Genomic DNA, 26,427 nt, shown 5'->3' with positions numbered 1-26,427 from the left:
GGCTTCCCGGAGGCTACTGGGTGAGTCATCAGGCCTCATAAAAGATCTATCAAAAGGGAAGCACCGGTCGTACTTTGCCTGCAAGGAGGTGACCGGCATTAAATACTTAGGCAAGTGGACGCCGCTCTGACACCCCGGCATGATGGAGGCTACCCTGACACCCCTGACAGTGCGGCGTCAGGCCGCAATTGGCGACCAGCTCGCCCCCTTCAGGGGGCAGGCACCACGATAATTACCACGGTGGATATTTATCTCCCCGATAGGGTAAAAGGTAGTTATCCGGGATAAGGCCCAGTAATTCAGTCAAATCCTGAATATTTATACATTATGATAACTTGTACACCAAGCTACGCACGGCCCTATATATAGGAGGCCATTGTCCTCTGGAGAGAGAACGGACAAGACAGCAAAAAAGGATACAAAGGTGAAAACACACCAAGTCACGCTGTGATACTCCTCCCAGAGTGATACATTTTTCTACCATCAATACATTCATGGTGTTCCTTTCTCTTAAACTTTGTCTCCAAGCTTGAGTCTCCTCCTTAGAAGAAACTCTCGCCGTACTTGCTGCGGCAAGGCGAACTCTTGCTCCAACAGTGTTTCTCTTTCTCACTCTTTTGCACATGCCAGTTCTATATTGTGAACTACACTTCTAATGCCATATTTATCAACCATAACCTTGTCGCTTCAACCAATAGATCAATGTGGTGAGGCCACTGTTCAATAGGGGATGGATCATAGAGGTCGAAACTAAACAAGAGTACAAGATCAGAATGGAGGAAGCATGTCAAAGGCAAAAAGCACGTCGTGAGCAGCAATAGGAACGTCAATGGCAAGAAAAGGAACGCAAGTGGCAAGCTAAGGAACTTCAAAAATGGGAGGAGGAACACCGCCTCTGGGAGGACATTTTAAGGTGGCAGGAGGCCGAACTTCAGAGGCGTGAGAAACCACTTTAGAGGTGTCAAGCTCTCCAACGTCGCAAAGAAGAGGAGCTCAGAGCGGTATATGAGAGAAGGGGAAAATATTTCAGCTCCATGCAGTAGAATCCTTGTTGTATTCTCAGCATTGTAAAAACCATATACCGCGAAATTTGTAGTAATACTAGACGTTTACCTGTGCGAATAAAAATGCTGGCTTATGCTCTCCTCTTCATATAAGTTAAATTTCTCAAAGTAGTTCGGTTCTTCAGAATATATGCAACCTTCAAAGAACCGCGGTTCAATAAATGTGGTCCCAATACATGTCCCCCATTTAGTGGGTGACTTTTCGCTCGTTGAATGGGTGACAAGTATTTATTGCCCATTGAACATGTGGCGTGTACCAAGTCATGTCCATGTTGGCAAGCCACGTAGACATGTCATCCATTTAATAGGCGACAGAGTATAGATGTGTAAATTTTTAAAATGGATGCATATATTTGTAAATTCTAGAACTAAAAAAATATCTCCAGCTATTTTTTTCCTCCTTTCCTCATGCATATATTACCAAATCAAAAGTTTACCTGTTCACATGCAGATTACTGTAAGAAAAAAAACATATTGGCTTTCATTGCGGACTGCACCAATCTCTTTAGCCATTTGAATACATCTTCATCCGGTTTGTTTTCTCTTCCCTTTTGGAAGTGAAAAAGGGAAGCACATAAATCGAATGACCTAATCGTATGCTGGCGCCAATGTTGAGCGTGTCGTTGTCTTTTTCCTCCATGCGCGTAATCGACTCTGTATCCTCATGGCAAGAAGAATGAAGAAAGGCTTGAGATAGATGCAGCCGTTGCATTGTGTAGTATGGTGGATATTGCAGAGGACTGCACACCGTGGCTTTTCCCGATAGGGTCAGAAGTCTTCACCCGTTCAAACCACACTGAACAGCAAGCATCCACGACCGTTCTAAGTCTTATATCACATGTTCAACATTTTGTAATATATAACTATTTCAACGGTTCACAATACCTATTTCAACATTCTAAGATAGCATGATCAAGACTGCACACCGTGGCTTTGCTCGATAGGGTCAGAAGTCTTCACAAGTAGGCTCAGTATTTTCAACTTGGGTGTATATACCTATCACGGTCTTTCCCGTGTGTGCAACCACCCGCGTCGCGCCTCGCTCATGCCTGCACCGCCGCCGCACCTCACTTAGCTCGAGCCCGCATTGTCGTTGCCGCTGCCCTCCAGGCTTGAGCTCATGTCCACACCACACCCCACCACCACGACCCTCGCCTCGCTCATTCCCTCACCACCGCCGCTCTCCATCTTAGGAATGCGGTTGTCACGTAGTCACACATATGGTCTCAGCCTCTCAGGAATTGACGTTGACGTAGCGATGCCGTAGTTTGATTTCAGATGAATCCGAAAAAGGAGTAGGAGATTATCTGATAACTTCCCTTTTAATTTCTTCAGTTATTTTCATTAGTAAAATGAGCCCTATATCCTTACTCGGTAACGAGGCGAGAGTACGAGAGTGGATAGCAAACACTACTACAAAAACTATTTTTCGAGACACCTAGGGTGCCTTTCCCCAGGCAACTCGTACGACAAACCACCTGAGAGATTTTCAGAGGCTGGCAACATAAGAAGCCGCATGTGTAAAGATCATTTTCACAGGCGGTTCACATAAGGAACCGCCTATGAAAATAACAATTTTCGTATGCGGTTTCTTATGTGAATCGACTCTGAAAATAGGATGATTAGCACAGACGGTTCATATAAGGAACTGCTTGTGAAAATAACTGTTTCCACAGGCGGTTACTTATGTGGACCACCTATAGAAATGGAGAGTTATTTCCACAGGCGGTTCACATAAAGAATCGCCTATGGTAATAGATGAAAACTTATCTTAAAAAATTTATAACTTTTTCATACGAAATTGGATAGGGACAAACTTTATATAAAAATTATAGCCCTCGACGAGATCTACAACTTTGTAGTTGAAACTTTTTCATTTGAAATCATTTAGATGCATAAATAATCATTTTAATTTTCATATAGAAGATATCAAAAGGAATGCATATGCTATTAGGATCAGTAGTAGTTATGTGATGGGATGGTAAGTAGGGTTCGCGCGAGCTGAGAGGTTTCAAATTCGAGTACCAAGAAAATTGCATGACTTGTGATTTGCGACGTCGTGGTTGCCTGGTTAGGAAAAAAATTGCTTTTTTTCAGGCCAAAAAATGTCGATTCGGAGATCGATTATCACAGGTGATTCACTTAAGGAACCGCCTATAGGTTTCCACATGTGGTCTCTTTTGCGCCTGTGAAAATCGTCCATTTTCACAAGCCTTCGATCACAGGCGGATGCACTAGACGCATGTAAAAATAGTTTACCACCCGCCACTAAAAATAGTTTTTGTAGTAGTGAAAAGTGGGTAAACTTTTTTATTAAATGGGAGGAGAGTAGAGGGAATAGGTGACACGGGAAACAACTCGTGTTTTATATAGTTGACATATAGAAAAAAAAATTACATAAAATTTTGAGTGTACATATGTACACCTTTATCCCTTCTTAGGCCCGCCAATGGTATTCACCCGTTTCAATCCACACTGAACAACAAGCATCCACGACTATTGTAAGGGCCTGTTTGTTTACAGTTGCTTCTGGTTTCTGCTTCTGTCAGAAGTCTATAAGCCAGAAGCCAGAATAAACGAGTTTGCTGAGAAGTGGGAAAATGAACTAGAAGCTGTGAAGCTCACTGAGAGTAGCTTTTCTGAGAAGTTATATGCTGAGAAGCTAAAAATTTATTATAGAATCCAACAACCTACTTTCAAAAGTAGCTTTTTAGAAAAGACAAAAACAGAAGCTACAAACAGGCCCTAAATCTTATATCATATGTTCAATATTTTGTAATAACTATTTCAAGGATTCACAATACCTATTTCAACATTGTAAGATAGCATGTTCAACAGTTATTTTACTTCATGGAAACAACGTATCCGAACGGTTGAAATAGGGGAGGCCGTCGGTTGTACGACGCACAAGGTGACGCCCACCTGGGCGCCCCTCTCATCCGTGTTCTATTCAGTTTGGGATTTTTACCAAATTTGTCCCCCGAGTAGTGGGGCTTACTCCACCCCTTTATATACGTAAGAAGGTCTCCTGTTGTAAAAGATAAAAAATAAAAGAAATAAAGAAGAGAGCTTCACCCTAGATCATGTCTTAATTAGACCTGTTATTATGCATTGTTCATTGGGAGAGACAGAGAGATATCCTAACCGTTTTCAACTAAATTACAACATATGCTACTGGTCAGTCAACCGACAAAGTAAGAAAACACCTTTGTACCTGAGTCCATTTAATCCATAATCATGGGCAAATGCATAATTGTATGTATTCCTGAAAGAGAAGTGGGTACTAAAATGGCAGACAGTGGGAGAACACCTTTTTCGTGGAAGACAGGGTATAAGAAGGTATATGTACGTGACAGGTAACACGACCGACGGGGCGACGGCCATTCGGCCGTGCTGAACGATATTCGGTACCGACGGTCCCACACGTCAACTTTGTATCGTGGTGATCGATCGAGTTGTTATCAAGTAGTGGAGCAGTGGAATGGTGAATCAGTGCCAGATGGATCACCGACGACTTGACTCAGAGCTAGCCAGTATAGCGTGTGCGAGTGTAACCTACAGTTTGGCCAGCGACAATAACTCGCGACTAGACCTACTTGGCGCGTGACGACGGCAGACAACTTGGCGACGACTTAGCGACGACGGCAGACGACAACTTGGCGACGACTTAGCGACGACGGCAGACGACAACTTGGCGACGACTTAGCGACGACGGTAGACGACAACTTGGCTAATAACAGCACCGATGATAACGTATGTTCAAACATACTAGGCACTAGCGCGGAGCTAGCGGACCGCAAATCCTCGCGAGTTAGCATCGGTGCTGTTATTACCCAAGTCGGTCAAGTCAAGTCGCCAAGTCGTCGCCAAGTTGTCATCTGCCGTCGTCGCCAAGTTGCCGTCGGCCACTCTGCCGTCGTCGCCAAGTTGGTCAAGTCGCGAGTTATCGCCGCTGGCCAAACAAATGACTCATATAACAAAATTTTACTCGTATATATATTTATATTCATGCTACGTTGACTGACCAAACCAAACCATCAATCACGGCCTTAATACTAGCCACGGATCGAACTAGACAAAAACATCAATCACGGCGCGCCAGATCGGTACTCGGCATGGGTTTACTATAAACCAGCTGCCACTGTGTATAAAAACCAAGGTACGGTACGTTGATCTCCCCACATCAAAAGAAGAAGAAGCTCACCTGCAACAAGTTTTAGCCAAAGCTAGCTGTCGATATGGTCACCATCATGGCTCATCACAGGCCACGACCAGTCGTGTTGCATCTGCTCATATAAATCCACCTTGTAGTCGTCATGTGCTCTCTTCGCCCTTCTTCTGCTGGTGGCAACCACATCTTTGCCACGCCGCCATTGTTCCCGGGCAGGTGCCTGCCCGATCAGGCATCGGCGTTGCTCCGGCTAAAACGGTTGTTCGCCACCACCAGCAAAAACACCACAGCGTTCCGGTCATGGAGGGCCAGCACGGACTGCTGTGGCTGGGCAGGTGTCCGCTGCGGTGATGCCAAAGGCCACGTGGCTTCTCTTGACTTGGGCAACCGTAGGTTAGAAGTGGAGGCCTCGACCCTGTACTTTTCTATCTGACCTCTCTTGATAACCTAAACCTCACCTACAATGACATCAACGGGTCGCAGCTCCCATCAAGTGGGTTTGAGCGCCTCACCCATCTCAACTTCTCTAGTTCTAACTTTTCTGGCCCGGTGCCAACCAGCATCGGTAGCTTGACAAATCTAGTATCCCTCGACCTCTCTACTGGTTTTGAAACTACTGAGCTACTCTCTGAAGTTTATTGGATGCGTCGAGATTCAAATTATGGGCTCACAGTGCAAAACATTGAGACCTTAATCACAAACCTTACCAATTTAAGGGAGCTACACCTTGGCTTGGAGGACCTATCCAGCATCGAGACGCACTGGTGCAATGCCATAGCCAAGTCCTGTCCGAAACTTTAGGTTCTTAGCTTACCATTTTGTCATCTCTCAGGTCCAATTTGTAGTTCACTTCATAGCTTGCACTCCCTTGCTGTTATTGACCTACAATATAGTCATTTGTCAAGTCCAATCCCAGATTTCTTGACCAACTTCTCCAATTTGAGTGATCTCCAACTTAACCGCAATTACTTTTAGAGATGGATCTCATCGGCAATCTTTGAACACAAGAAACTAGTGACAATTGATCTTTACTACAATCATGAAATTTCTGGTTACTTGCCAAATTTCTCAACTAGTACTAATTTGGTCAATCTAAATGTTGGTAGAACCAATTTATCGGGCATAATACCAGTTTCAATTGGCAATCTTGTATCTTTGAGGAAGCTAGGCCTTTGTGCAAGTGGGTTTTTCGGATAGGTACCCTCATCAATTGCTAATCTCAAATCCTTGAGTGCATTACAGATTTCTGGACAGGGAATAGTAGGGTCCATACCATCATGGGTTTCAAACCTAAAATCTTTGACGACTCCCCGATTCTATGATTGTGGCTTGTCAGGATCACTACCTTCTTTCATAGGTGACTTGAGGTATTTGAGAAATTTAGCGGTGTGCAACTACAACCTTTCAGGACAAATTTCGTCATCTATTTCAAACTTAACACAATTGCAAGTAATATTGTTAAATTCAAACAATTTCTCTGGCACGATGGAGCTTACCTCTTTTAGGAAAGTGCCAAACCTTATTACCTTGGACCTCTCTGATAATAATCTAGTTGTGGTAGATGGAGAAGATAACTCTTCACTTGCATCGTTGCCCAAAATCGGATTCTTATCTTTACAAGGTTGCAACATGTATGAATTCCCTAATTTTTTGAGGCACCAAGATGAAATCCGCTGGATTGACCTTTCAGATAACCAAATCCACGGGGCTATACCGTAGTGGGTATGGGAGACTTGGAAACGTCTTTTCGTTCTAGAACTAGGGAACAATAATATTACAAGTATTGGTTACTCCCCTTTTCTTCCTCTACCGATAGAGAATTTAGATCCTAGCGACAACATGTTTGAGGAGGCCATACCAATACCTCAAGGCTCTGCAGGAGTGCTCGATTACTCAAACAACTAGTTCTCATCAATACCTTCTAATTTCAGTTCTCATCTTAGTGATGTTGCCCTCTTTACAGCTTCTAGGAACAACTTATCTGGAGAAATTCCATCATCCTTTTGTGCTGGAACGAGTATACAGCTCCTTGATCTCTCTTACAACAACTTCAGCGGTCCAATCCCTTCTTGTTTGATGGAGAATGTTAATGGGATGCAGTCATTATACTTAAAAGAAAATCAACTGCACGGAGAGTTCCCAGACAATATTAGGGAAGACTGCTCCTTTGAGGCATTAGATTTCAGTGGCAATTGGATTGAAGGGCAGTTGCCTAGATCTCTGGTTGCTTGCAAAAACTTGGAGGTCTTTGATGTTGGAAATAATAAAATCAGTGACTCTTTTCCATGTTGGATGAGTACACTTCATAAACTTGAAGTCCTTGTCCTCAGATCCAACAGGTTATTTGGACAGGTCGCACAATCTCTTGCAGAAGAAAAAAGTACTTGTGCATTTCCAAGGGCAAAAATTATTGATCTATCCTCAAACAGCTTCTATGGCACATTGCCCCAAGACCAATGGTTTAAGAATTTGATGTCAATGATATTTAGGGATCCAAATACGTCATTGATCATGGATCATGAATTGCCAGGAGTGACAATGACCTATGAATATACCGCTGCAATCATATATAAGGGACATGATATCACCTTTGCGAAGATACTAACAACACTTGTATTCATTGATTTCTCCAACAATGCTTTCTATGGTAGCATCCCTGCAGCTATTGGGGAGCTTGGTTTGCTACATGGGCTCAACATTTCACATAACTTTCTCACTGGGCCGATTCCATCTCAACTCGGTTATTTGAACCAATTGGAAGCTCTGGACCTGTCCTCCAATGAGCTTTCTGGGGAGATCTCACAGGAGCTAGCATCGTTAGACTTTCTCACAACATTAAACTTGTCCGACAACAGGTTGATGGGAAGCATGCCGATGTCGCCTCACTTCTTGACATTCTCCAATAGCTCATTTATGGGAAACAGCGGTTTGTTTGGGCCTCCATTATCAAAAGAGTGCATCAACACAACAACAACAACTATGGTGTCACATCGTTATGACAAAAAAATATGTGGACATTATGTTGTTCCTCTTTTCTGGATTGGGATTTGGTGTAGGGTTTGTGATTGCAATTGTAGTGATGCAGGGAATCCCCATTAGAAAATGATCTAGAGAAAGGCAGGAAGCCTTCTTCTTAATTATGTATTGAAATGTAATAAAAATTCCTTTATGATGATCTACAATCATTGCAGCCTTGAAAATTGTTATTGTTAATGTTCTAGCAGGTCCGAAATACTTGCAAAAGGATTTTTTTTCTGCCACAAGCAGTCGAGCAATAACACCTTTCATGCACCAAACTAATTTTCATGGAGTAGTCGTAATGTCGTGGCAGCCGTCATCCCTCTTGCGCCTCAACGAACAGCAAGATCCCCACAGTTGTGGCAAACTCCTCCACTGTGCTCACATCCATGCCTTTGAACGATATGAACGGTCCTCCCACCCATTTACCTACGCCTTCATCTGCGCGGTGATCGTGCCACCCTTCATCGCCACCTTCGGGTGCATCAGGCCGGCGATGAGCCTTGACAAGCCCGCTGTTGCGCCACGCTGGAGGCGAGGTCGGCCCTAGTGCGCGCGAAAAACACGTTCATAGGCTCACAGCTTTCATCATCTGCTACAGATCGAGACGACACTGACCAACCGGGTCGTTGTGGATGAGGGGTGGTTCCATCTCATGACATGGCCTGAGCCACGTCGGATGTGGTGCCTACAACGCAGACCGTATGGCAAAGTGGGAGATCACGGTAGTGCCACCAAAGCTCAAGTACATGGCGGGCCACAGGTGAGCTCCGAAAGCCCTCCAACTACAAGCAGAGGTTGCCAACGCGGGTGGCAAGGTTGAGTGAGTCGGCTTTCCTCGAGGCTCGGTTGCGGAGCCTGTGGGCTGTGATGGAGGCCAGCGATGAAGTCTCAATTGCGGAGCCTATGGGTTGTGATGGAAGCCAGCGATGAAGTCCCCATGGTTGTTGCTGTACTTCCATGTCGCTCTCACCGCCACCTTTATCTTTCGTTTGGGCCTCCTGACCATGGGCTAACTGACCGTTTTCGGCTCAGTCAGCTAGCCAAGGAATAGCAAGTCTCTGACCTCGGTGAACATAATTAGCACCATGTAGACACTGAATCAGTGCGTCTACGCTGGAGGAAACATGAAACTTGTTCTGTATCATTGGTCTGAGCAACATCTCTGCGCGCGAGAACTTTAGCATCATATTCATCTTCAAAACAAACTTCATAAATTACTAAGGCCTACAATACAATAATGCCACAGCTACATGCCAATTTGTATCTCACTCATATGAAGCTAAAAAATCTCATCCATGTAGACACTGAATCAGTGCATCTATTCTGGAGGAAACATGAAACTTGTTCTGGATCATTGGTCTGAGCAACATCTCTACGCGCGAGGACTTTAGCATCGTATTCATCTTCAAAACAAACTTCATAAATTACTAAGGCCTACAATACAATAATGCCACAACTTGTTTACACCGACCGAAGCTCAGACCCGTGCCCCCTGCATGGATCTTCCTTCCCTCTTGTGGTGATGTATCCATGCACATGCAGTCTATTCGCTTTCAAAAGACAGCCCGAGGAGCACCGCAAAAGTAAAAAAAACAGGTGCAATGGATTTCCTCACTCAGCTGATGATTTTGAATCGTCCATTTGGTCATCTCCGGGGAGCCCAAATATCCGTAGGTTCCGGTCCATAGAACCCACGGCAATGTACTTGGAATCGGCTCCAAACTTCACAGAAGTTACTTTCCCTGTGGAAGGACAAATGTCAGAACAATAAGTTGTTCTGCCCCAAGTAGAAATGGCAATCAAACTCTGCCAGAAAGAGGGACAAACCTGTTCCTGATAGATCCGGTAATGTCTTGATAACATTCCATTCGACCTTAACATTGGCTACTTGGTAAACCCTACAAACACAAACAAAAGATCATAATCTTTCAATTTTTACGAAATAATATGACGATCAAGAAGAGATTTTATATTGTGTAACATAGGAGGTTAAGGTAAGATTTATAGTAAGAGTGTTACTGACTATATCATGGTAGGATTTGACTAACACATGGAGTTATGGAGTGCATACTCTTTATGCAACAAAAATATAATGATGCAGATACACGACAGAGTGGTTTGCCATAGTCAATCAATTTAACACCATCTGTGCCAGCCAGAAACCAACGAATGATGTGCATTACTTTGCAGTGAATCAAAGTCAAGCATTGCATTTCGAGCAGTCGCTCTTGGAATAAGCAAGATCATAGTACACACAAAAACAATAAATTTTAAAGTCAATAATGTTTAAACAAATAATGCCCAAATGAGCTGCTTCGGACAAATGCAGTGTAGCACAACCATTTTATGCTCAATGACTAACAAAAGACCACTAGAGAGCATCAAGTAACCTGCCTCTAAACTGGAGGTCCATTTAGTTTGTCTGGATTAAACATAGGAATTCCTCCTCAATTCAAGTGACAGGAAATCAAGCACTCTCATATACTAGTCATTACAGGTTACTAGAACATACCTTATATCTGAACCACCAATGGCAAGATAGCTTCCACTAAAATCAAATTCCACTGCAGGACAAAAAAGAAAGTTATACATACATATGATTAAACCCATTTTAAAGAACCAATAAATTCTACAGGAAGCAGGCACATTCCAAATTCCACATCGAAGGACAAAAGAGTATCAGAAGTTGTCCATGAGTTAACATGTACATGGTGAATTTCATAAATCAAGTGACCATGTCCCATTAGCTCTAACTACAAATATGCAAGCATGTGCACCATTCGCTGTTCACGATCTTGTAAGCTCCTTACCAGCATTGGTTGGCGTGTCCGAATCATAGGGAGAGAACGTCCTAAAATTTCTTAATTTCCGAAGATCCCAAAGCTTGACACCATCAAGAGCAGCCGTCTGCAAAGTGATGGCAAAATGTCAGAAAAACAAAGAAATTCAACATTGTGCACATTGCTTTATGGAAATATACATACCGCTAGGAAGTAACCATTTTCAGAGAAAGACATAGCGGTGACTGGTCCAACATGCCCCTCAAACTTTGCAACATTTGACTACAGAAGTACAGATAATAAATGGTTCATTTAGCAAAGGTGTTTCAAGGTACGATCACCTAAAACACATTCTTGAATAAAGTGATACCATAATACCATATCATACCTGAGTCTTCACATCCCAAATTTTGACAATAGCATCAGTAGTTCCTGTTCCAAGGATAAGACCATCTGGATGGAAAGATGCAGATGTATATCCCTCTTGTCCTGAAGCCTCACCAACCTGGTAAAAATAATCATGCACATTGGTATGTACATTCATGGGGAGTAATAATATATGCATGTGCATGTGTGAGAGAAAGAAGGGAACCTGTGTGAGGCAGGATCCTGTTGAAATATCATAGAAGCACCACGAGTTATCCTTGGAAGCAGTCACGAAGTACTTCTGAGTCGCATGGACTGTAACAGCTTCAACCTGATAGATTCCAAAAAGGAAACCTGGGCTTTTACTAAAAAAGGTATAGACACAAAGTGCCAAGGACTGCTATAATATAAAAGAAGTATGGCAAAAGAACAAAGAAAGGGGGCAGTTTCACACATTTCTGTGATTACACAAATTAGCCAAAACAGCTAAAGTGAAACAATAAAAAAAACTGGATGGTCGAAAATATGTTGCATATCAGAGTTAGCCATCAGAAAATATGTAGCAAATTATAACTTACAAACTTTCATCTCGGACCATTGATTGTTACCTCAAACCCAGAAGGCATTCAATCAATACAAATAGAAAATTTGTAAACATTGCCACATTTACAGCAATGTCAATCTGAATGCAATTAGAAAGGAATGATGAATCCATGCATAGAGCAGGTTACCCGCTATCAGAGCAAACCATACTTCTAAAGACAGGAAAATTGTAGGATCAAACATGTGAGCACCATTGCAGAAGCAAGATCCACCAAAATACTAACCTCAGCAGTATGATCTTTCAATGTATGGATGCAGTTATAGTTTCCATCCTCGCTCCCTTGCCAAATGCGAACAGTCTGCAAGGTTTGCAAATAAATCAGCAAAGCATAAACTGCTAAAACTGATATAATCAGATAACTGAACTGCAACAAAGTTATAGTTTTCTAATCTCTTGCTATAAGCCAAAAAGGTCTGGGCTGTTTTCCATCACTAATTTCACCACACTGTGACAACTAAAGCAAAACGATGATAATAGCATCAAGAGCTCAAGAAAAACTGTAACAAGTTCCACTTTGATTTTGATCTGAAATCTTCTCGGTTAATTCATTGCAAGCCATATGGACCTCGATTCAACTGAACACATTCAAAACTCAGGGGACCTCCTCAAGACAATACATTATCCAAAATAAGTGGCTACAAGTATAGTCAACATAAACACATGAGATACAGAAAGAACTTAAATTCTTTGAAGCCGAATCACCTTGCGACTATCATCTCACTACTTCACTACACACTAGTATAAGTAGTGCACATGTGAATCCCCCTGGAATTGACTAACAGGCGTAAGGTCGATCTGCCGATGTGCGCTCGGATGATGGGCAAGTTAACAATAGTGGCCTTATGGACCATGCCCCGTGCGCAATTGATCCAAATGGTGGAAGAGTATTAGAGTTCTTAGATATTTGAACCACTGGTTGGTTTCTATGGGTTAGTTGGCAGCCTACTGGCCTCAGACATTGTTTAGTTGGTTTGAAATCGAAAACAACCCAGTACACTGTGAAATCAGAAGTTCAGTTGGTCTAAATTCAAGCCAGAAGAGATGTAGTTATGTGATTAATATGACGTAATATTTCAGTGATTACTTATACCGATTAAAGCCGGACTTACCTTATCTGCTGATCCAGTTACAAAGAGTTCATCCCGAGGAACAAATTTCAAACTGGTTATCTGCGTAATGGAAAGTTCTAACGTTATGACAATACTTTAGAAAGATGTGAGGAAAAAAAACCATATAGAGGATGCAACAAAATTCAAAAGCACATGGGAGGAAGACCTTCTTTGAGTGACCAGTAAGCGTGCACAAAATTTGACCGGATTGCCGATCAAAGAGTACTGCATTTGTATCGATACCCCCAGTTGCAACAATGTCCTGTTAATCCATGATAAGAATCAAATAAATGAACAAATGTATCAAAATTCTCCATCAATTCATCAACAATAAAGTTAAAATATGCAAAGCTGCCAATAAAACTAAACTACATCAATACTCAAGTCATGATGATAACTGAAACCAGTGAATATAATAGAATATAACTCAACATTTTCTGAGAAGGGTGTAGCATCAAGAACAAAGCACTGGCTTGCTTTAACATGGATATACCACATCCAGGACCAAAGTTCATACAGAGCATACTCCAAACACTTTGGCCTAAGGAAAATGGGAAACAAATGACAAGATGAGGTGCCATGGGCACCCCCCATATAGAGCATACTCTAATCAAAAGGCACTTCTTTAGGGAGGTGCCACAAGAAAATCGAGCTTGAAGCTAACTATGTTACCTGAACAATGATTTCACAGCATGTAAATAACCTTGTATGGACCAATTTAGGCCACTAATTTGTCCAGGATTACTAATCCAGGTCCAACATAATGCATCGCATTGACAGATAAAAGTGATCGATTGCTGTGCTATTACAACAATGTGAATTCTTAAGTCCAGTAAGAACAATATATGATATTCAAACTTTCAAAGCAAGGCATAGGAACAAACTAACCTTCGAAGGATGGATGTCCATGGATAAAATGCCTGGTTTGTTTGTCTTATGAAGTGGATGGCTGGAGATCTGAGTATATCTCTCAAGTGCATCGATCGGCGCCAGGGACGGTGGAACCTGAGAGGAAACAGAAAGAACCATTGCTTAAAGTAAAACTAATGCACACATACTTTAGACCTTGTTCTACTTTTTAGTGTTGATATGGAGCACCATGCATACCTGTCTTTTCTTACGTTGTGCTGAAAGCATGGTATTACACTCTGTAAGTTCATCAATCATGATAGCGTTGATACCAGGATGAATCTTCTTCCCGTCAGGACCAATTTCATCTTCCATTGCTGCTCTTTTTCCATTGGAAACAACAGGTGCAGGAGCAGCTCCTACAACGGATGCTGGAATCTGTCTCTCAGCTTGAGCCAAAAGCGTTCTAGCCTCATCTCTTTCCTTCTTCAATCTGGCTATAACACGGCAGGCAGCATCATGCTGCGAGGGGCAAAAAAAAAAAGTAAACAGATCAGTTGCCAGGTAATGTTCTATAATATAACCAAAAAATATATAAATTAGTCTAGAAAGAACTCAATGTCTAATCTTCAAAATGCAGAAAATTATAGAGGAAATGAAAATGAACATATGGAGATTTAATCAAATGTTGAAGAAATTAAGGCAGATATAAAGAAACAGCATGCCTTACTAAGTTGTTTTCTAGCTTCAACTCAGCATTAACACAGACCAACCCAATAACATCATTACATACATTCTCGTTATGAAAAAAGAAATAAGAATAGCATCACGTATCACTAATTCAGCTTACAGGAACATAATCCGCAGACCAATTTCACTACCAGAAATAACTATGAAGTCATTTGCTGTATGCACTCTAGTTAGAAAGGTTAACACATAACGGCTAACAGAATTAACCACTTCGTAACATGTCCAGTCTTGTTAACTCAACAACCATCACATCCAACATATGCACAACTACAAGCATACAAGATAAATTTCGGTTGTCAATGTCAAGCACTAGTTCCTCTGAAGGCCAACCAGCAAGAGAACCTAGATGAATAACAAAAACAAAAAATGGTATTCCCTCCCATCACAAAAAGGTGATGTTTGGGTCACGTGCAGTCAAACTATCTAAACCTTAATCATCTACTTTTTGTGTATTGAGATTGAACATTTGGAAAAGATATGAGAAGATTTTCCGCTAAAAGTAGTTTCATACTATTATAATTTTGATATATTTCAAAAATATAATCTATTAGAAATTATTAGTCAAAATTGAGCTTTGGGGACAGTGCCAATTAGGGATGAAAATAACTCGAGCCTCCACTGTATTTGAAACCATATTTTTTGCCGGAAATGGATTCGAATACGGATAGTTTGGATACGAATATGATCACAGATAATGTCGGAAACGAATACAAAACGAATATGGATCAAAAACGAATACGGCCGGCGAATATTTACCGGAACATGAAAGAGCACTTAAATTGTATGTAAGACCATAACAAAAGCAAAGAACATATTCATACTAGTAAGTTACTACGCAATAGCTAAGATAACATAATTCATACACTTGATCACTTGGATAATAAACATAACTTAGTTCATCACAACTTCACAAGCTCACACGTTATGCTTGGTACAAGTTCACACGGTACTTAGTACATATTTAAACTTAAGTTCATCACGAACTCACAAAGCTAGTAAAATACTAAAGATAACATATACACAAATGGAAAGGAGAGCCTTCCTTGGGGCAGCTAACGATAGAGAGAGAACAGGCAACACGTTTAAAAATAAAAAAAAAATACTTTGTTCTCTTGCTCTCAAAATTCAAAACACTATCGAATTTATCATGAAAAATTTTGATAACGTAGAGGATACTATAATCTAGCTCTCAAAAAAAAATCATATAAAAATATGATTTGAGGACAAAAATATGCCAGACTGTGTACAACGGATTTTGTCTTTTTTGTTTCTCATTGTACAGATCATATTTGCAATTGAAATTTTTTTTAGGGCTAGATTATAGGATCCTCTACACCATATAGTGTAGATTTTTTTTCATTATTATTTCAATAATGTTTTGAATTTTGAGAGCATTGGAACTGGGCTTTCCGATGCCAATTCTGAACCAAAAATATCAGATGCCGATTCCGAAAAATCTATCTGTTCCCAATTCCGACTCGGATCGGCCGGAAACTATCCAAACCGTTTTCACCCCTTGTGCCAATGTCCAAAACCACACTTTTTTTCGTTTTTGTTATCGGACTAATATGTTTACCATAGGTCCAAAATATAAATTGAAATTGGGGATAACTAATCCTGATTCAAAAAGTCCTCTAAAAACAAAGTCTACATTTCCAAATAAGAATTATAAGTCAAATTTACTGTGTATAAATATAAAAGCAAGGAAACACAGTTCAGTTGACGAATGATTCAGCATCACAGTGCACCTAGTGTTGCCACAAGCAAAGAAACACAGATTCCTCAAGTGAAGTGGTATGCTCCAGCTACGAAGCTAAGGAGAAGCTCAAATTCTGCCAAACAGGCCCTTGATAAACCGAATTGACGGACTTAAGCTATGCTAATATTAAACACTCATATTGTTCCAAGAAAATTATAACATTTTACTTAAACACGTTACGATAAAAAAAAATACATAGGTGAAAGAAAGACCTGGTACAGCGCATGACTAAGTTCTTGTCTTGCTGTGTGAAGCTGCTGCTCCAAAGCAAAATTAGAAAGCATGAGAGCATCCCACTCCTGCAAAACCCAAGAAAAACAAGTTCTACTGAGAGCTAGAGTGGAACATGATTATAAGTTTTGGACACACCATAGTAGCATAATATGGATCAGTAAAATAAAGATATTATGTTCGATGATGATTCAGCAGTAAGCACACTGTGCAGTTACCCACAATCACGGAACAAAAGAACCATCAAAGGAATTTCCAGTTTCTTCTCTAATAAGGTCTGCATTTATATTCAACTTTTCAATTATAACAGCATACTATGAAATATGAATGTTAATTAAACAATAGAAGAAATATTATCAACAGTTCAGAAACAACTTTAAAGAACCCCTTACGTTTTGAAAAATCCCAAGGAGACCTGGAATGCTTGCAGCCTGCAAAGGCCTGGGCTTCACAACCTGCGAAGAATAGTGTTCTTGAAGAGTTTTTGCAGATTGGGACAACAGTAATTCAAATATTTCAGGGTCACATGAGACTATCAGAGTTATTAAACTAATAAGTATGACAAATGGTGTGCTCCACTGCTCCTAATCAAATACAGCTATCAGTGCTAATGCAGGTGTGCAAATGGAGTACACAAAATCAAATTCCATCGTTAATACAACAAGTGTGTCCATTTATACCTTCGAACTTCAGTACAACGATCTGATGTTTTAAGGGCACAGCCTTATGTAAGAACTTTTTGGTGAAGTTATTTCATGAATTTTCTAGAGAATGATTTTATTTAGAAAGTACTTTTGCATAGAAAATAGCAAAAGAACTACAACTTCAGCATATGTGTATTCCTTTTCAGCTACTGGATAGGGTGTTCTAACAGTATCATGGGAAAAGAAAACATAAAAGAATAAAAAATGGTTCTTGGATTAAACATGTATATAATCTCCTACGAAGGAGAACTGGAACCCTAATATCATTGTTTCCACATGTATCTGAGCCGCAAAGGTGAATCCACCACCCAACAAAGGAAAATATTGATATGTACAAGATTATGTAGCGGTGAAATTGATTCTTAATCTCACAACTCATACATGAAATATCTACCGAAGTAGTAAGGATTAGGCTGGCAATATGCCTTGGCAGCTCTCTGTTGTTACTTTACAAGAATCTTGTAGTGCACTTTAGTTTCCTTCCTTATATGATGCCAAGGGATCTCCTCTCAGCCTTGCTCAAGAAATATCATAAGCAACCTTACAAGACAGTAAGACGCGAACTGGCTACTCTGGTACTCCACACCACATGCCACTGGAAACTACCGTTTCAACAATTTCTAAATAAAATTTGTTAGCATACCACAGAAGCCTTACCTTGTTCGTCTTGACCGGCACGATATCATCCATGGTGAGCTCCTCCTTGGTGACCGGACACTTGCCATGGTCCTGCCATCACCGCCACCACATAAATTTGGAGATAACAATTTTTCCAATAAAAAAATGCAACGCGAGATCTGAGACAGAGCTAACCGACCTCAATGTAGCGCTCGATGAGCCGCCGCTCGAAGAGGAGACCCGACTTCTTGGACACCACCGGCTCGTCCGGCACCTCGCCGGAGACTACGGAGAAGCCACATGAGACGAGTCAGCGCACGAAGCGACGGATCGGAGAAGCTAGGGTTTCGAGACAGAGATGCGAGGCAGGGAAGCGTACTTGCACAGATCATGGCGGCGGAGAGGGCGAAGGATGCGCCGGAGATAGAGGGAGAGCGCCTCGAGCCTCCCGGGCTGCGACCTCGTGGCGACGCCGGTGACGGGAGGCGGCGGCCGGGAGCAAGTTTTAGCCGCTAGGGTTTAATTCGAGTGGAGTGGGAAATTTTGCCATCCTGGGTTCTTTTCGTTTTAGTCCTCTTGGGTTGGCGCCGAGATGGGAAAGATTGCAGAAAACGCACTTGGCTTCTGAATAATTGCAAACATGCCCTTGAATTTCGCTTTGTCTTTTCTTTTTTGAGAGAGAGAGAACGCGGTGTCTTTTTCTAGTAGCAAAAGTGGACATTTTTGTTCAGCGAATTTTTTAGTTTATATTTTTAAATCTGAAAAATTGTAAATGTATACGTCTATTTTAAAAAATTTCAACTCTATACTCAGCTGATATAGTCATGGGCTTCTTAGACCTGATCCATCCATCCATCACAGCACAGCCCAAAACTCAACTCCCCTTCGACTGATGGCCCGCCCGTGCAAGAACAGACCCAAGTCTCTGAAAAGCACGATGTCTTTCGGCCCATGCCGTTTGTCCTGGACTGGGTAGGCGGGGCCTCCTGGCATTGGGCTCTGGAGGCGTGTTTGGATGCAGGCCCCAAAAAGCCCGACCAAATTTTGGCACGCCCATGTGATTCGGCCTCCATTTAGTTTGTTGTCAAAATTTAATCAGTCTAGACAAATTTGGTCTCAGCTGCGAAAGTAAATAGCCGAAGGTTTGCATCACCGTATTCTTTGTAATTTTTTTAACAAAATAAGATCCATTTTTACTATATTTTGATGTAAAAAAATTAATGACATATAAACTCATATGTCATACTCTCAAATTTAGTAAAACTTGGCATGACCGTCATGCAAAGGTCACTTCTCGTCTCCAGATTTTGGTTGTAGCCATGAATTGGTTTGGCTATAATCCGAACACTTTTTTCTGTGATTTGGCCATGTCTAGATTTTAGCGGTGCCAAATTTTGGCTTAGTGGACTAAAACCAAACACGCCGCCCGTGCCCGTGTTAGTCTACCAACAAACGCCAAGCGAACTAGGGACGTACATCCATTCTTGCCAACGCGCCCCGAATCCATGGGCTCGAAGATCCAGCAGGAAGGGCCGAGGGATTAAAGATGTCTAAATGGGTCATATTTACTGGACCGATCTAAAGCACGATATTGTAGGCACAATCTAAGCACGGTCCATCCTGAGGCTAGATGGATCAGGCCAACACGGCGCAAGGCCTCAGGCCGTGTCTAGGTCGAGCGCGGGGCACGACGGGTCCGTATTCTTCGGGCCGGTACGGGCACGACCCAACCCGGGCAAGCACAAGCATGGCCCGAACCGGCTCGAACCCACGTGGTAGCCCAAGAGGCACGACCCACCTGGCACAGCACGCGGCGGCTCAGGCGGCACGCGGTGGCATGGTCGGTCCGGCGCAGCACGGCCCAGCGGGCACGCCTAGGCCAGCTATAGCTGTTGTGCGTGGGCCCAGCACGTGGAGGCACGCGGGTTTAACTGGTTAAATAGGCATGGAACAGCCTGTTTAACCCGTTAACTCGGTATTTTTGAATTTTATAGCTGTTTGGTGACCGTTTGAGCTTCAAAAAATTCAAAAAAAAATTGCAAAAATTACTATTTTTCACCTATAAATAGAGGATAACCCTACCCTTCCATTGCACATCAACAACACCATTTGTTCTCTTGTTTTCTCCTCTTATTCTTGTCTCAAAGTTCGAATTAGCGATAATTTGGCAAAATTAGTTCGAATTGTTGCCAAAAATCCGAGTAATTCCAAAACCGTCATCCTGCTATCTTGACGTTGAAGAAATCTTGGTGATTTTTTGTATCATTGTTCATTCGTGTTTTATTATTAGTTTTATTAATTGATTATTTCTAACTCTGAATATTTGTATTTCTTTTAGTGTCATTCGACATTGATCATAGATACTAGTGATCATGATCATAATATATCCATAGATCGTGATTTTTTCTCTAAGCACTCATAGGGAATTATAGTCCCTTTAATATCAGTGTTGCAGGTGATGATGGACCCGACAGTGAACATGTAGCACCTCTATCATCAGACTCTACAAGTGCACACGTATCAGCAAGCACCGGCTCTAAAAAATCAAGATATGGTACTTGCGAAGTTTGGCAAGATTTTGAAAGATTCTACAGAGAGGAAGATGGGGTAAGTATCAGGTATACTAGGTGTTATATTTGCAAACATGAATTATCTGTAAAGCCCTCAAGTGAAATGGGACATTTGAGGAGGTACGCCACAACTTGCAAGCGAAAGAGTGGAGCAACCATGAAGTAGACGGTGCTGCAATACAACCCCGATGACTCTATTCGTCATTGTGAGTACGACTCTGCCAATGCTCGAAAAGCGTTGCGCCGCTTCATTGCAAGAGCGGATCTACCGCTAAACATCGGTGAGTCTCTTGCATTTGAAGATTACATTAAGCAAGCTCATAATCCTAGGTTCATGCATATTTTTAGACAAACAACTAGTAGAGATATGGTAAAATACTAGTAGGGATATGGTAAAATACTACAATATGTGTCGTAGCAAGTTTAAAGAAATGTTGCAAATATGTACATTTTCAGTTGCTTTGACCTCGGACATATGGGTAGGTAGGGCTAGAGAGGATTATCTTAGTGTTGTTGCTCATTTTGTTAATAGTAATTGGGAATTAGAAAATAAAATAATAAGTTTCAGGTTGATTGATAATGCGCATACCGGTGAAAATATTGCTGAAAAAATATCTCAAGTAGTTGAAGACTTTGGTCTGATAAATAAAATATTTTCTATCACTTTAGATAATACCAATGCAAACTCTAGAGCCATGTATATTCTTACTCCATTGTGTAGTACATATGTTGAATCTTTCTTATTACATCAACGATGTGCTTGCCATATTATCAATCTTATAGTAAAATTCGGTTTGAAGAGGTTGTCGCAATATCTAGATGATTTTCGTACTGATATATCTTTTTTAAACTCCTCTAACCAACAAATTACAGCATATAAGCAATATTATGTTGCAATAGGTGTGCGTTTATGTAAGTTTGCTATGGACATGCCGGTAAGATAGAACTCTACTTACATGATGTTAAAAAATATTGTACTATATAAGAGCACATTTGATGTGTTTATTCATACACACTATCATCAGTATGTGATCAAACTTTACTCACAGAAGCGCATTAGTATGTTGCCGAAAGAATACTAAAGGATTTATTCGAAAAAAATTGTTTTTCAAAAAGTTAATAAGTAAAAATTCCACTTAGGTCTCTTTTAGATTGTAGGATTTTTTCTTGAATCTAGCGTTTTTCGTGTGAAATTCATGTACCATTCCTGTGACATTCCAGTTCAAAGGAGCTGTTATCACGAGTGCATGACAACCTCACGGCAAGAGAGGCGCCCGTGTGGCCGTACGTGTACCACCCATCTCGGCCGACCCGCCGATCGACGCACCTGGGCGTACGGCACGGGATCACTCGCGCGCACATCTTGAACCAACCTGCAGCTAGCCGCATGGATCTTGCGTCCCGTCGCGCGATCCATCAGAATATGTGCGCTGCTGCAGCGCGGCCACACCTGCGCGCCCCGGCGACGCAAGCAGCAGGCGCCTTCGGCTCCGCGCGCGCCCCCACACCCCCGCTCCATGGCCAACCCGACACGACCGCGGACGCGCGCACGGCCTGCGCCCCGGTGCCGGCCCGCGAATCCAATCCCCAGCTTTGCGCACAGCGGAATGAGCACCCAGCGTGTCCGAGGTGACGCGCCAGCGTGCGCTACCGCGGGATCGCGAGCCCCCGAGGGCCGAGGGGCGGCGAGCCGGCGACGCGGCGTAGGCGTGTAAAGCGGGGGGCACCCGGAGCACGGCCAGAACGATCACGGCGGCGCCGCTTTGCACGGGCACGAATCTGCTGGCGACCTACACATCTGCATCTTTCCATGGTCCGGACGCTAAGCTACCACCAACTGCTGTAACCTTGAGCTGTCACCAGGGGCGGAGCCAGAAAGGTCTGCCACCGGGTGCTGGGCTAATTGGATTTATTTCAAATTCTAGTGTTTTGATCCAAATACTACATGAAATTACCTGAGCCAAATTGGATTGGACCCGTGCTGCAGCACCCCTAGCACAGGCCCTAGCTCCGCCCCTGGCTGTCACCCCCTTCTTTTCCGTTTTGACAGAGTTGGATTGGATTCCCATGCTGCTAGCAGTATTATGAAGAAGTTGCCGCGCTTTGAATTTGTCCCAGGGCCACAGGGATTTGGCCTTGCGATGCAGAGACAGATTCCCGGCCGGAGCTAGCCAAGACGTACGAGCGGAGCCTGCTGCTGCACGGCGTCGTGAGTAGTGATCCGTGCGTGGCTAGGGTCGGCAGATAAGTCTCGAAACACTGGTCGATGGGCATTGGTTCCGTTTAGTGGGTGTACGTGTGTAGGTTCAGCTAGTCAGCTTTGCCGCCCTTTGTCGTTGGAGTGATACTTGCCTACTTGATTGGTATCATTTTTACTTTTTTTTTCTCCTAGAAGAGTAGTATCATTTATATTTTGAAAGGACCGGTTAGTAGCTGATATAAGACGGCCGGGCATTGGGTTCCATCCTATCGTCCTCTTGCGTGTTCCAGAAAGAAAAATCTTTGACTCAATTATGGAGTACCCTCGTTGCCCGCAATTCATACAGCATCGCTGCAAATAGAGTTTAACTTTGCATTAACCCTAACCGTAAGCTCAGAGAAAAGACTAGGATTCCAATTTAAGCTTCGTTTGATAGGGTTCTTGATTCTTTTAGAATAGTTTCTTTTTAGAAAAATGTGTTTTTTGGAAGAAGTAGATTTACTTTGTACAATCGTTTAGCTAATTAAATGAGTTTTGATTCTTGAGAGATGATGACAGTTGTAAGGATCCGTTTAGGGTTCTGTATTCTTATAAAAACGTTTTGTTTCATGTTTCTCCGTATAAGCGTTTCTTAGGTGAATTAGAATCATTCTGTGTAATCATTTGGCTAGTTAAATGGATTCTTATTCTCGAAAGAGGATGATAGTTCTAAATTCTACGGTGAATTGGAATCACTTTGTGCAATGTTGAGCTAGTTAGATGTATTTTGATTCTCGAGATGATGACAATTATAAATGTGAAAGGAGTGATTCAGAAACGGGAGAAACTATATTTTACATGTTTCTCTATCATAGTGTAAAAAAAAAACAAACATTTCTCCCATTTCAGATTCGAGTCACTTTTCAAAAGTACCCAAAAGTACCGTTTGGTAGGGATTTTATTGATTTTGATCAGAATTTAAAACGTTTATTACTGCCAACACATACTAAATGAGAAGAAAGTGACTTGAAAATAAAGAGACCACCTTTGCATATTTTTCCCTTCAGTGCAATAAGAGAAATTTTCTATCATTGATAAAAAAACACTGTTTGGTAGGGATTCTACTAGCTAAAATCCGAAATGTTTCTAGCTGACAAACGCAACCCGTCTCCAACATTAATAGCTCCCGAAAATCAATCTCCAACCCCATGGTGAGGATCGCATCGGATGTGCGATGCTGCCGCGCGCCTTTTGCATTGCATCCCTGGCGTCTGCGAGTTGAAGATCGCTGTCGCTGCTGTCTGATCTCATATATCTCCAGTCTCCGGCCAGCCGGTGCAAAGGAAACGCGTAAAGCGAGCGTACGTACCCCGGCGCCGTACGAAGCTTTGGTTAAACTGGCGCTGCCCGGCAGCCCGGCTCACCCGTTAACTGCATCTACATCGCATGTCGTGCGCGCACGACGTGACGAGACACGGCGGTGGAGACCGACCGGATTCCGTTCGCGCGGGGCATGTCGCGCACTGGTTGGCCCGTCTGCGTGCAGTAGCCTCTCCGCGATCGGTGAACAGCGACGGCGGATTTCGATGGCCACGCTGAGTCATTCCCGGTGTCCATCGGCGCCGAGCATTTCCTGGCCTGCTTACGTACGAATCATTGATTAAAAAATACTGTTTGGTAGGGATTCTGCTAGCTAAAATCCGAAATGTTTCTAGCTGACAAACGCAACCCGTCTCCAACATTAATAGCTCCCGAAAATCAATCTCCAACCCCATGGTGAGGATCGCATCGGATGTGCGATGCTGCCGCGCGCCTTTTGCATTGCATCCCTGGCGTCTGCGAGTTGAAGATCGCTGTCGCTGCTGTCTGATCTCATATATCTCCAGTCTCCGGCCAGCCGGTGTAAAGGAAACGCGTAAAGCGAGCGTACGTACCCCGGCGCCGTACGAAGCTTTGGTTAAACTGGCGCTGCCCGGCAGCCCGGCTCACCCGTTAACTGCATCTACATCGCATGTCGTGCGCGCACGACGTGACGAGACACGGCGGCGGAGACCGACCGGATTCCGTTCGCGCGGGGCATGTCGCGCACTGGTTGGCCCGTCTGCGTGCAGTAGCCTCTCCGCGATCGGTGAACAGCGACGGCGGATTTCGATGGCCACGCTGAGTCATTCCCGGTGTCCATCGGCGCCGAGCATTTCCTGGCCTGCTTACGTACGAATCGCGCCACCTTTTTCTGATGCGTGTGTGTGCACGTACGCGCTTAGGTGTCGAACAGTGCGAGTACGTACGGGAACAATCTATTTGCAGCGGCACATTTAACTATTTGTCACTATTGGCTAAGTGGTAACATATTTTTCAATCTGACCCGCTGTCAGTGAATCAAAAGTAGTTTTATATGTCAGCGAGAGACCGAATTAGTATACGAAGAGTGATAAATAGTTAAATAATTTATTTGTAACATGTCAAAAAAACTTAACCGTGCCTTGGTATTCGTATTCAGCTACTATTTATACACCAGCAAATAGTTAGTGATATTTTTTTTTTTAAATACCAGTACAACTCGTAGATGCACTCACATATTTACACCACCATATGTACATACCTACACAATATTAAATGAAGACCGGATATGCGAAACTTAAAAATTATTAACGAACTCATCATAGGATGTCTCACTATCGACAGGTGCGTCGTCTGGCACTGAAAGAAATGTATTCTTATTTAACTGACCAGGAAAGAGACCTCTGTCATTTTTTAAGAATAAGTCTAGAATTATATTGAACTTGGAAGAAATATATTCCCTTATTACATAGAGGTCCTAGAGAAAATAAATAAATTATAAAGATAATATAACCGTACCATATTTTCCACCTCAAGCAACCTTCACCTCTTTCTATAGTTACTGAGTGAGACAAAATATTGAAACCGAAGTCAAAATCTTATACCAACTCTAACGAGAAACTCCAACTCATAGATAGCCATAATAGCCAACGACTCAAATCCACTATCAAGATACATCTGAGGTTTTGAGCGAACATCGACAGTGCCCTCGTCGAAAGAGGTAAATGAACAAATTTTGCGCCACCTTCTACGAATTCACCAGATCTAGTATCCCAGAAACAAAATCCACAGCTGATGACGATGAAGCCATCGACCCGGAACAACAAACTGCACAAAAGCGGATGATGAAACTCCTTAACCCTATTAAAAAAATGGAGAAAAGCTAATCTTAAACATGCTTCGCCAGAGGAGGGGTGGAGGAATCCAATCCTATATGATTGTCGCGCCATCGTAACCATCACGAGGAACTCTTGCATACCACAACTTTATTAGAGGGAAAACAAATGCTACCAGTAAATGTACAAAGAAGATGAGATCTTGCTCCTCCTCACCGCTGGTGAGGTTTCCAGAGGTAGAGGAGGAGAGGGGGGCTATGTCGCGAACTCATCAGTTGACCCTAATTTTCTTGTGCAGCCGTGTTCGGGACCCTTCTCTCTGGTACTATATTAAGCTATTATGCACCGGTCAGTTAACCCCAAAAGTCTAAGCCTATGGAGAAAGTTGAGCAACAATTCACTAACATCTCAACAATTAACACCATCCACACCTTAAGATGTCTACCCCCCCCCCTTCTCGTCCCGCCTCCGCCTTC

General features: G+C 42.6%; 2 protein-coding genes across 2 annotated transcripts; one reads left to right on the top strand and one right to left on the bottom strand.

The window, feature by feature from the left end:
- The first annotated feature begins 5,261 nt into the window (after window positions 1-5,261).
- On the top strand, window positions 5,262-8,341 carry LOC133903675 (receptor-like protein 19). Its single transcript, XM_062345112.1, is given in 2 exon segments — window positions 5,262-8,235; window positions 8,237-8,341. Coding segments are annotated over 2 exon segments (1,029 nt in total). The 5' UTR covers window positions 5,262-7,311.
- Window positions 8,342-9,444: 1,103 nt separating this feature from the next.
- LOC133903451 (pre-mRNA-processing factor 19-like) lies at window positions 9,445-18,594 on the bottom strand. The gene is made up of 17 exons (XM_062344837.1): window positions 18,406-18,594; window positions 18,226-18,311; window positions 18,066-18,137; window positions 17,097-17,159; window positions 16,686-16,772; window positions 14,223-14,486; window positions 14,004-14,120; window positions 13,282-13,377; window positions 13,116-13,175; window positions 12,230-12,304; window positions 11,629-11,733; window positions 11,425-11,541; window positions 11,241-11,318; window positions 11,067-11,163; window positions 10,769-10,820; window positions 10,084-10,154; window positions 9,445-9,998 (listed from the first exon to the last, which is right to left on the bottom strand). Exons 1-17 carry the CDS (start codon window positions 18,416-18,418, stop codon window positions 9,868-9,870), a joined length of 1,584 nt encoding a protein of 527 aa, XP_062200821.1. The 5' UTR covers window positions 18,419-18,594; the 3' UTR covers window positions 9,445-9,867.
- Between the last annotated feature and the right edge of the window lie 7,833 nt (window positions 18,595-26,427).

Source organism: Phragmites australis, chromosome 21 (genome assembly GCF_958298935.1).
Source record: "Phragmites australis chromosome 21, lpPhrAust1.1, whole genome shotgun sequence".
In the NCBI taxonomy this organism is placed as follows: Eukaryota; Viridiplantae; Streptophyta; class Magnoliopsida; order Poales; family Poaceae; genus Phragmites; species Phragmites australis.
Note: the sequence above shows the minus strand (reverse complement) of the source record. Positions and strands in the feature narration are given on the sequence as shown.

What these genes read in the sequence shown, in the direction of transcription:
- LOC133903451 (XM_062344837.1), bottom strand. An exon ending in TGGACATCCATCCTTCGAAG is followed by an intron (nt 13,378 to 14,003) that starts GTTAGTTTGTTC and finishes ATGGATTAACAG; the next exon opens with GACATTGTTGCAACTGGGGG. An exon ending in TAACTGGATCAGCAGATAAG is followed by an intron (nt 12,305 to 13,115) that starts GTAAGTCCGGCT and finishes CAAACCTTGCAG; the next exon opens with ACTGTTCGCATTTGGCAAGG.